The following is a 12,571-nucleotide window of genomic DNA, read 5'->3' on the forward strand; positions in this document are numbered from 1 at the left end:
GGCTACAGTGGAGACGAGGGAACGCAGAGCCGGGGCGGAGCCAATGAGACATGACTGGAGGCTCGAAGTGCAGATGACGAGACGCATGGAGGTAAAAGGGCGGGGGCAGAGCCGAGGAGCTGAACAACAACAGCAGAGCCGACGGACGGCCGTAACCGGTGGAGGAGAAGAAAGTCAGGAACGTCGGAGGAAGCAGATTTGCGGACAGGACCAGCAAAGATTGGGAGATGGGGACTTGTGTGGGAACAGGTCTGCTCCTGGTTCTGAGATTGACTGAGCAGCGCGTGTCCATTATTTTTATTTATTTATTTATTTTGATATACATTTATATAAAGAGACCAAAGCATGGCCTATTTGTTGAACGTTCAAACCATCTTATAATCAGCATGAAACTCTGATTCATCCAGTTGCCCAAATATCAGGAAGACTTTGTTTTGTTACAGCTGGTCCATCATTCATCTGAGTGGCCGCTGAATGATGTTCACTTGAATGACCTCTACCGGACATTACACAGCCATAAATCACGTCAACACATAACAATCATTTGTGCTCACTTTCTCAACCAAGCTGACCAGCTCTCCGCATCATTAAGAGGATCAAAACCAGTCTATTTTTGGACCGTGGCATGGAAAATCAACCGTTAGCCTGTTCCTATTATCCAGAACAAAGACAACAAATTTGACTTCACTGCAACGATCTGAGAAATCATTCGGGGTGAAAAACAGCCACCAGCGACTCCAATCACAGAAATCAAACCCCGATAATGAGGCGAGAGTCTCAATATCAGAGGCAACCACAGGAACAGTCAAATATTTGCTGCGATACACCATCTGGAGAAAGATAGAGACAGATGATTCAGAAATATAAGAAGAAGAAAAAAAATAAGCGTTTAACGTGTACCACAAACAAACTGCTGGGAGCTTTTAATTCCACTCAGCATGCCTAATGGATTCAAACCTCAGTAGAGGAAACTTGGTTAAAATAAAACTAGATAATATTGAGGAAATTTCAAATGCTTTCCAGATTGATGCAGATTGTCAAAAAACCTTTTATTGTACCATGCGATATCACACTGATGTGAACAGTAATTCAAATAAAAGCAAATGAAAATCACATCTCCCACGGTGAAGCGATGGAGAGTCCCGTGCTAATGGACGGTGTGCAGCTTGTCTTGCGCTGTTCTATCTGAAACCAGTAATGAGGCGTTTTGCTGATGATGGGTAGGTGGCAGAAACGCAACGACTGGGCTCCACTGACCGACTGCAGATGGGAAAAGGCCAAAACCCACACAAACAGATTGGGAGGCTGTGCTGGTTGGCAAGCAGACGGCTTAAAACTACGCTGGTTCTAAAGTGTGAATCAACTGGAGATGGATCAATTTCGGGTGACCCGCAGAGCAACTTCTGTTGCACAGATTTATCCTCCATTGTGCGAGACAGCGCCTCATTTTGGCTTTGAGAGACTTAATTGGGTTATGATACAAAGCATTGTTTGAAGGAGGCATATGGAGAAGTGTTCACACAGGCACAGACTAATGCAACACAACCATCTTCTACTGTTTTTGTTCAGCGTTTTCTAGAGTTATTTCCTAATGAAAACATCATAAATGTTGTTGCTAAAGATTAGGGATTTGAACAGCATGTAAAACTGCAAGTGCGATAAACTGCAATACATCTCAAATCCGCTAGAGGCCGGTCCCAAAAGGGAGCAAATATCCATAGACATCATGTTATAATGTCCGTTTTCACAGCATAAATTCATATGTTTACAGTACGGTCCCATGGACTTTTATTGTAATCTTCAATACGTTCCGCGTGCCTGACAACTGTGAGGGGGGTGAATTTTTTTCTAACTCGTTAGTTTAGATCATATTTAGATATAAAACATATGACAAATAAGTAGGGTTGGGTATCGAGAATCGAGTATCGATTGGAACCGAGACTAACTTTTCGTTTTTCCCGGAATCGTTCAAAAGTAAAAATTTCGATTCCTAGTTTCGATATTCACAGTCCGCCGAGCGGAAGAAGAAACCGCTGAACAACACCAACGAAGAAGCGTCTACCGGAAGTGTTGGCATAACCACGCGAGTCAAACATGAGTAGCTTACGTCGACGATCCAAAGTGTGGCTTCACTTTTCTAAAAATAACGAAATCTCGGCAAAATGCTAAATTTGTGACAAAAGGAGTATTTTTACAGAAGGAGTATTTCCTTCAGAAAGGCCGTTGGTTAGCTAAACTTTTTTGACCCTGCCTCTTAAAAGAATCGGAATCGAGAATCGTTAGGAACCGGAATCGAAACAAGGAATCGGAATCAGAATCGTTCAAATTCAAACGATACCCAACCCTACAAATAAGGGCGGTTAACTTTGATTGACAGCTGATAACGGGCTGTGCCGAGTGAATTTGACGTCTCGGCCATCATCTGACACAACCAGTGTTGTGCAAGTTACTTCCAAACTGTAATACATTAGGTATTACTTGTTACTGTTATTTAAAAGTAATTCATTACCTTACAATATTACTGTCTCAGAATTGTAATGCGTTACATTACTCATGTATTACTTTTGAGTTACTTTCACCAAAATAACTAAGTAGAACTTAACTTTGGGGCTGTAACGATATGCGATATGAAACCGAAATCGCGATTCGCCACACGACTCAGATCCACGAACCTACAGATTCGCGACACACCTCTTCCAACTCCAGCGTTATTCTCCTTACCGTCCAGATCCAATGCTGCCTTATCTTTAAATTAGGCTATTAGTATTATTTGAAGTTAACATTATAAAATACGTAAACCTACACCACAAAACTAGTTGAGGATAATTTATTTAAAATTGGGTCCAGCATTATGGACATGACATTTGCAGTCAAAACTTGAAATTAAAATTCTCAGAAAATACATGTATTGAAACGTATATAGGCTACTTCCTTAAAGGACTCCAGACATTAGACAAATATCAGTCGGTTTTATTTTTAATATTAGGGAAAAGACACACATTCATGCATGACAAAAAAATAGGAGGCAAAATCGATTTTTTGTAATTCTGTTAATTACACTGCGCAAATCAGATGAGGAAGGGTTGGCTCTTCAGTCTCCATAGAACTTAAAATATTAATTTTATTTTAGTTTTCGTGTTCGTTTATGAGGAAAAAACAATGTTACAGACGCGACCGCTCTGAACCGGCACTAAAAGACTGCTTTAAAACTTTCACATAATCTGTTGCCTTTAAGAAGTAAAAGCAGACAATACACTGTAATACAACTGTAATACAAGCCTCACTGAACATGTAACGAGTAAAATATTACTGAAAATTGATTAGTAATGCCTTACACTACTGCCTTACAGCAAAAAGTAATATGATACTGTAATGTATTACTTTTGTAATGCGTTACTCCCAACACTGGACACTACACATCATACCACCTCTGTATCATTTCTGAAACTTTTGTATTTTGTATGTTCCAAGATTTTCCCAGTATGGCGCCGCCCATAAACAGCTTCAAACCCGTTCTTCAAACGTCACAGACGCTTTGTCCATATTTTTTACAGTCTATGGCTATAACTGAAAAGAGCAATCTGACTTTTTCACCTGGCAGGTGATAAAACAAGTGGCATATATTTACCCGGAATGGATCCGAGCTGTAACAGTGTAGAAACATGCTAAAACCATGTTGAACCAAATAGAACACCCTAGCAACAGCAAAGAAACATGTTTTAAGCTATTCAGAATCAGAACAATTTAGCAACCGCACAGCAACCACCGTGAGAGTGAGTTTTGAGCAAGCAACACTTACATTTACTTCAGAAAGCTAGCTAATACGATCATTTTGCGGCTGAAGTCAGGCCTAACATGACCTGAATTTTTTATAGCAGCCTATAAAAATGGGGAGTACAGGAAACTCTCAGCCTGTCAATACGATATTCTGGAAGAATCCGAGGACTTGAAGAGAGTGAGAAGCAATTAGAAGGTGGAATATAGCCCAGCACAGGGAGGTGTATTTTAGGAAAGGTTACAGCTGATGGGGGACACGTCTTAAGGACATTAAGGAAGATTGGCCACTTCTTCTTGGTTCACTGATCCAATTGCATATTAATATTTTTGATTCCACTATTATTCCAAAATCCTTCAATGAGATCGGATTGTAATATCAGAGTGCCCTCCTCTGGATGGAAAACAGTATCATGACTGCACACTCAGGCTGGATGGCAGTATGTCAAACCATAACCAATCCCATCTGAATCCACCGTGACATTAAGGAATAACTTATGGCTCTATTTCCCAGGGTTTGAAGTTGATCTCATAAAATGTGTCAAAAACACACTGAGAGACAAACCTAGTATTGAATTAACTAGATGTTGAAAAGCTTAGAATCACTAGTCACAATGCATCGCATGACATCTCGCTGTTAAAACATTAAATCAAAGCTTTTCCTGTAAATCCGGCACTTTTAAATCACATTTCCCCCTCTTCTGCCATCATGAGAATACAATCTCTGACTGCAGTCTCTATAATACATTGATCTAGAATCTGCCTTTGTGCACCGCACACTCAAAACACACAGATCTATTAGCAATTGACTAGAAACGTATGGTGGCAATTAACCTTATAGATCGTAATTAACACTTTCGCTGGTTTAAGCCACTAATTTTACAACATTTTAATTAATGTAGATATCTCTCGGACAGACTGTGCTATTTGCCATCTCGCCCTTTCGTAATGAAAACCGAGCAAAGCTGCAAGGGTCATGGTATGCAGGCATCTTCATATCTTAGTATTATCAAGACATTGCCTTGACTGAGCACATGAAACCAAACAGTTTAAAACAGATACAGCAGTACAGAAACACAATGGTCCATCGCACCTGAAGAGAATTGTATCTCCTATTCAGATTCTGAGACTGTCTCCTGCTGGTTTACGATTTCATCTCACATCTATCATCATTAATGCTGCTGCCTCTTATATGCAAACTGTCCTCTGCAAAATCCATTTCATTCTATTTACTGAGTACTCGGCTCATCTCTTCATAACAGACATACAAATAAACATTTAGAACTGTTTGGATAAGGGGGCGACTGATATATAGTCAAGCTTGTATTTGCATGGCCACCTCACTGTGAGGACACACACAGTTCAGAAAGAACACGTAAATATCAGACTGTTGCATATAATGGGTGAGAACAGCACAACCGCTGGGTTTCAGAAGTAAAAATCATATTAATTTTCTCCACAGAGAAACTGATGTTCAACAATAACATATACATCTTTCAAACAAGACCCACTATGAGCACTGAGGTTGTTAATGGATGATATATGCTTCTTTAGAAGTGAGTGTGATTTCAGTTATGTAGTTGCAAAATTCCCAATGAAGAACTAAACTGCCAAAATAATTCTGAAGACAATAATTGCTGTTACCATGAAAACGTAAATCGTGGCAGAAGAGATCCAATCTCACGATGTATTCTATTTATAATCTATTTGAACGATGTAAAACTTAATTAAACGAACTTTATTTGAAATATAAATCCTGAAATATAAACAAATGTAAGCAACTAAAAGTACAAAGAGTCTGAATAAAAGTATTAATTTATTGAAAAATAAGCTCTTTTGATTTTTTTTTTAGATTTAGAATTATTTATTTATTTATTTCAAATTGAAAATGTGTGTTGTAGTCATTCATCTCAGAGTTGGTTGATAGGACATGGCTTAGAAATCTTTACTTTTTGTGTTATTTTTGTTGTTGTTAATAGCAGAGATCATTCATGGGAAGTTGGAAACAATATTTAAGGAACCAAGGTGCAGGAAATGTGGGTTTTCACATTTCTACAGCCAAAGACTCTTCAAGGGAGCCACACACTGCCTTTTTCACCTAAAGTTCACTTATAATAGTGTTAGTTCACTTATAATACTGCACCGCTCTGTATTCCCTATGAGTGCTTTTGTACAAGTGCTGGCCGCCTTATTTCCCACTTATCTGGGTTCCCTGGGAAACCTTGGGACTCGCGTAGCGTAAGCTAACTTGCGCAATAAGAGAGAATCTCTCATAAGGCAACGTATCGGTTACCTAACATAACCTCGGTTCTCTCTAGAAGAGGGAACGAATATGTGTAACCTGCCCTACTCGCGCCACGAGCGACTTTCGCTTCAGTCTATGAAAACCAAAGAAACAGCCTCCGAGCCCCTGCTTGTATACGCTGAGCCACGCCCATTCTGGCGGGCTGTGACGCGATGAGGGCGCGAGCACCCTTCATTGGGCGTGACGTCACGCCGGGCTCGGTGGTAGGCTGCTGCAATTGCCAGCAATAGCCAGCGTTGACAATTGATACACAAATTAAGGATAATTTTTGGCTTCAATATCTTGAAAACATTCATCTTTCCCGTAGCGTAAACACAACTTACACAATACTCGTTCCTTCTTCTAGAGAGAACCAAGGTTAAGTTAGGTAACCGATAAATCGAAGTCAAGGTTTCTTGTCAAAAGACAAAAAAATACATGACCCTTTTCTGCCCTCTCGGCTCGTTTTGCTACTGTACATTTCTGTGTAAACAACCTCTGTTATTATTTGATAGCTTCCTTGATATTCCTCTCTCTTTAAACCTCTCATCAACTTTCCTATATGGAATGATGAATCGTTATCCACTGACGTTGGTCACTCTGTGGGTGATAAACAATACAAGTCTTACCTTCAGGAGCGTCTGCGTCGCATATCTTGGTGATGGCAGCAGAGTGATTGCCCTGTGATGAGTTTGTAGGCACTGGGGTCTAGGGAAAAAACAAAAATAAAAAAAAAACAAACAATAAGACCAAACTAATCTATGGAATATGACTAACAAGTTAACCCTATGCAATTTATTTTATTTATTTTTTACATGAGAATAAGACAGCAATGTGACAGGTGTGATATTTGTCTCTTTTTTTAATGCTCACTTGATAACTTACTACATTCTGGGACAAATACACCAGACAGTTATGTGCAAATTGTTTCAGTGTAAAATCATATTCACTAATCCCCTGCAATCCAGTTTAATAGCCTTGCAGTGTTTAAATTAAGTCATTATAAATCTTTACAATGCCTCCTTTCTATTTAAATTAGACTTATTACACTGCACCATATAAAAAAAAAACCTCTATTCTATATTCCTGGCACAATGACACGTGAATGGCACTATTAGCGCTAAAGTGAAAGCAGTCAGTAAAAGCTATTTCATTAAAAAAAAAAGATGTTTGCATTGATGGCAGTAGTAATTCATCAGATGATGGAGAAGAGCAATTTAACCTGCCATATACGTAAACATGTAGAGTTGTTGAGCACACTTTTGTCATTTTAAAGAGCCGCTTTATAATCAAACCCAATTGGCATAATTCATTAAGTAAACTGGTGCTAAAACAACAGCCTATAGTACAAATAGCACTTATATTTCTAGAACCCTCTTTTACAAGAAAACTAAAAACAAAGTTCTGACTGACTCATTCTGCAGAATTCTTTACGACACATACTAATTATAAGAGGAAGACTGACTTTTTGGGTTATTAGATTATGGGAATGTGTTCAGAAATTCAAATACAGTTTCAATTACACATTCCAAGTGCTTGGAGATAATATAGCTGTTTATGAGTATGAGTAAACCTCACTTGTTTAAAAGTAAATACATGAACTATATGGGTTAGTGTAATAATGAGTCAAATAATTCATTTTAATAATAAATTATGCTTGCAAAAATCTGATTCATACTGTCTTCCAATTCAGAAATCTCCAAGTGTTTCACCATTTAATATCACAAGAATTTAGAAAGTGACACTAATTTCTTTCTTAATACACATTCCTGGTCTTATTGTGCAGGATTCATTAATCTATCTAGTATCCTCTATTATTTATTTATACAATACACACATTTTACAGTTTTATTTCAGGTGTTTTACCAGTGACTATTTTTTTTAATGTGTAAAAAAATATGATGTTTTTCCATCTGCTACTGTGTGCCAAAATTAAAACCAATGTATAAATATATATATATATATATATATATATATATATATATATATATATATAAACAAAATAATCAAAAAAATATAATTAAAAAAATTAAAATTAAATAATACATCATTAACATGAATTAAAACAATAGTTTTTTCTATCTACTAAAAATCAATGTGTACTTTCTTATGATGTTTTTCCATCTGCTACTGTGTGCCAAAATTAAAACCAATGTATAAATATATAAAAATATATATTAAGAAAATAATCAAAAAATGATAATTAAAAATAATAATAATAATAATACATCATTAACATGAATTAAAACAATACTTTTTTTCTATCTACTAAAAATCACAGTTATACGAGTTCCTTTTCATTGCACTTCAGTAAATCACTCTCCCTACCATTTCAATTTAAAATCTAATTCTGCATCACGTTTGTTCCCTCAGTTCCAATTCAGAAATTCAATTGGAATTTAAAAAGCATTCTCAATTCAATTGTGCATGGCGCAAAACCCTGCAAAGCACATGTATTTCTCGGTTATTCGTTTAAGCATGTTTCAATATTTATATCTGAAGCTGCAGAGGTGCGAAGGACAGATGTAATTGGCCAGATTTCGACACATGCTGCGATGTTTGCCGAGTAGAACGGGAGGTTTGATCTTGCCGCGAGCTGTTCTTCCTTCTCTGTCCTCAGCAAAAGTTCTGCTCCATCAGCCTTCCGACAGCTTGTCAAATTATTCTTCATTTGAGCTTGTATTTACGTAAAGGCAGCATAACTTTTGGAAGTAATCAAACGGGACAACATGCACCACTGGATATACGCAGAATGACTGCTACCCTTCCAGGAAGTGAACAGAAATCAGATTTGATTGATGAAGAATTTGTCAGTTTCAGCCTCAGATGCCCATGGGCCGTTCACAGTCCGAATGATCACATGATGCCTAGTGTAATCCCCCCCCCCCCCCCACACACACACACACAATAATCTATACTATTGGTATCATTTAGCACAAATGTGGACGGAGGCGTCACGTGTAGGTCTGAAGGTCTCATCCTGTCTAAGTGGGTGGTTCTTGGCCAGGATAATCTGCAATTTGCTAAAAAGTTGCAAGGCTACATATGACAAGGATGAATAGATTCACAGGAAAGAACACGAGGGCAAGCGTTCTCATTTGAGCGGGTCAAAGACATCAGACAGTTTGTAACATCACATAAATGTACGGACCTTTGAAGAAGCAAAAATAAATAAATAAATAAATAAATAAATAAAAGATGGATGCAGAAAGGCTTTTAATGGTTTTTGAAGACAGTAGGGAGAGAAGGTTTTGAAATGCTTTCAGACACTTGCTTTGTAAAGGGTTGATCATTACACACTTATGTCACCGGCGTGGGCCCCGTTTGCTCAGAACAAGACAGCTGTAATCCTGTAATCCACATGCAGCGCAGCACAAGGGATTGACTGTTACACAAACAAACCCACATCTTACCTGCAGCAGGTATTTCTGGCTGCCGTACATGACGTATTGCGGGGCCAGACTGTAGATCATGTAGCTGGTGTGGAGGACGATGAGGAGGAGGATCATGCAGAGGAAAAGGAGGGCCTGCGGTCGGGTTCTCTGAGGCCTGATCTTATACAGCTGCATAAAAAGAAACACAAAACATCCTTATATTACTGATATGACTGAGTGCTATGAGTCTACAGCACTATGGACTGCATAAATGTACATATACAATTATATACATACAAATAATGTTGTATTGAAAGCAACAAAAACAAGGAGAGGTAAGAGCATCCTCACTGCTATAGTGGATACTTTGAAAATATGGAGGCTCAAAACTAAAATGAAAACATTTTTCCAAGTAAGATGGTCAAAAGCTGCAGTTATAGTAGAAAGTAAAGTTGTTCAAATTAATTATCAGAATTATTCCAAGTAATTCTTCCAATCCATAAATCTTTGTGTGCTACTGAGGTCTGCTACCCAACACTTACCCAGCAGTTCACATTGGATTTCGATTTGTAATAAAAAAATATTGATTTAATTGGTTTAATATTTTTGTTATTAATGTTAAATATGTAGTACTAATTGGAATATGAATTAATTTAAATCAGCATATGACTATGTATTAATAATTACTATTTTGTCAGCATATCTACATTTTATAGATACACACTATAATAACATCGTTAGTCAATTTCACATTCATAAATAAATAAATAAAATGTACCATATTTATTGCTGATTTATTACATTATTTTTTAATTAGTTAAATATGTATTTAACTTATTATGAATTATATAATTATATGTATATAAATAAATCAGGCTTAAGATATACAAAAGTTATTGTTGTTATAACCTTCCTTAAATAACTTTAAAGGAACACTCTGACTTTTTGGGACTTTAGCTTATTCACCATATCCTCCAGAGGTAGATAAGATACCTTTTTCATCTCTGTGCGTGCTGTAACTCTTTCTGATGACGGCTAGCCTAGCTTAGCACAAAGACTGGATGTAAATGGATACAGCTAGCATACTAATCCCAATAAGAGACAAAATTACCCAAACATGTTCCTATTTACATTTTGTGATTTGTATAATCACAGAGTGTACAAATAACAAGGTCATATGAGACACAGCCCTCTTTTTACTGTATAAATATTGGGAACTATATTGTCAGAAGGTAATACCATGATGTTTTATAGAATTCCAACCAAAAACGCTGACCTGATGAATCAATGGCTAAGTTAACTTCGAAGCCTGTAATTTTACTCAAATTTACTGACTTATCTCCCGGATATGACGTAAATAAAGCCCTCTGATGATTGGAAACTTACTTTCATAATAGGTCTAGCTGCATGACATTAATAGAATAAAGTTCCTTACCACATGCTGCTATACACGTCATTCATCTCCATCTAATCAAGCTTTTTGTTTTTGCTCTTCTGGTGATTTTCAACTTTCCTAGTAACAAATGAGCGGAACAAGAGCTAAACTCAGCCACCTTGCTAATGAATCGTTTTTTTTTTTTTTTTTTTTTTTGAGAAACAGTGACCTTGTCCAGTATGGGTAGGCTACTGTGGGTTCATTGTGCAAAAAAACATTTGCCTTGTGGTATTACTTTCCCCTTATTATAGCCTATCGTAATGCAATTATCTAACATTACTGTATTATATGCTGTTGAATACATTTGGTTCAGCAATTTAGAATATATTGATAACTGTAATAATAATTCTTTATTCATGCTATGTGATATTTAGGGCTGCAACAACTAATCGATAAAATCGATTATAATCGATTATGAAAATCGTTGTCAACGAATGTCATTATCGATTAGTTGGTCTGATTACGTCACGGGGATTGTTTACATGGAACATGCGCTTCTTACATGCGCTTCATGAGGCACACACGCAGTCTCTCTCCCTCGCCGCTCTGTCTGGCGCGCGCAACACGGACGGTTTGGAGCACATTATCTTCTGTCTCGCATGCGCGCTCTTGATTCCGTGAGTTTGAACTAATTTGCGGGCATCAGGAAACCGCTATCAATATGCAGCATACACGAAAATCATTCACCTTTCGGTAAATTCGCCGTTTTGAACCCAAAATAGGTGACCTACGTTAATCGTGTATACTTTATGAAGCCATACTATAGTATAATGTGAGATAGAAATGTATATTTAAGTCATTAAATTCAAGTTAACCTAAGCTTTTCCCTCCACTGCGGCTGTCAGTCATTCTCTATTCGGTGTTCAAACAGCCCGTCGCGTTACAACAGTTAACACATGATGATCTCTTTCCAAGATGATTCAATGTTATTATTATAATTGATCCGTAGATAAAGGTCTATGATGGTTTTTCTATCTTGCTTGACTTTTATTGCTGTAACTTAATCACTTTCTACTGAGTGTCTGTTAGATCACAACACTATAGAGTCGGCGCAGTATAATTGTTCTTCACGTGCACAGTAGCCTAACTGAAATTTAAAACTGTTAAAAGAAAAGTCTTAATAAACTATTGCATAGATACTGTGTAATACACAGTCAATATGTCTTTCTCTTTCCTTGGTGCTTAATGCGGCGGACACTGAAGAACTGCGCGCCGCCCTGTGACTCCGTGTTCATTCAGCGCTCGCGATGAGCATAAGCACTTTGTGCAGCTCTTTCATGATCATGTCATAATACTTTTGCGCAATGAAAGCTTATTAATAGCCTTTCTTGTTCTGTCCTATCTATTATATTTTGCTTCCTCACTAAACAGCTGTGCTTTACATTTAAAACAGTTGAACTTGTGCATCTGATTTTTACGATGTTTTTCATGAATGTATAACAACAATACAAAGAGCAATGTGTACGTTTTACCATTGTTAGTGCTACACTTATTGTCTCTTATTTGTTCCCCACTAAGGAATGTTTTTTTTTCACTAAATGTTCAGATTTTATAAAATTATTGTGCACTTGTGATATTTCTAGGCTAAGTTTTGCTGAGTTATCCACTAATCTAGTTTACAATAGCATTTTTGTCATAGGTTATGGTCATATATATATATTTTATTTGTTGTTTCTCTTTATAATGAAGTTGTCTGTATTAAGT

At 37.2% G+C, this 12,571-nt stretch overlaps 1 protein-coding gene across 1 annotated transcript in view; it reads right to left on the bottom strand.

The window, feature by feature from the left end:
- Positions 1-12,571, bottom strand: part of lmbrd1 (LMBR1 domain containing 1) — a 114,925-nt gene that overhangs the window by 23,432 nt on the left and 78,922 nt on the right. The window contains exons 13-14 of the mRNA XM_039651754.2: positions 9,472-9,621; positions 6,688-6,766 (exon numbers count right to left, since the gene is read on the bottom strand). Of these exons, the coding sequence (XP_039507688.2) occupies positions 6,688-6,766; positions 9,472-9,621 (229 nt within the window). The remainder of the gene's footprint in view (positions 1-6,687; positions 6,767-9,471; positions 9,622-12,571) is intronic.

The sequence above is a fragment of the Pimephales promelas genome, chromosome 11 (genome assembly GCF_988280905.1).
Source record: "Pimephales promelas chromosome 11, fPimPro1.hap1.1, whole genome shotgun sequence".
NCBI lineage: Eukaryota > Metazoa > Chordata > Actinopteri > Cypriniformes > Leuciscidae > Pimephales > Pimephales promelas.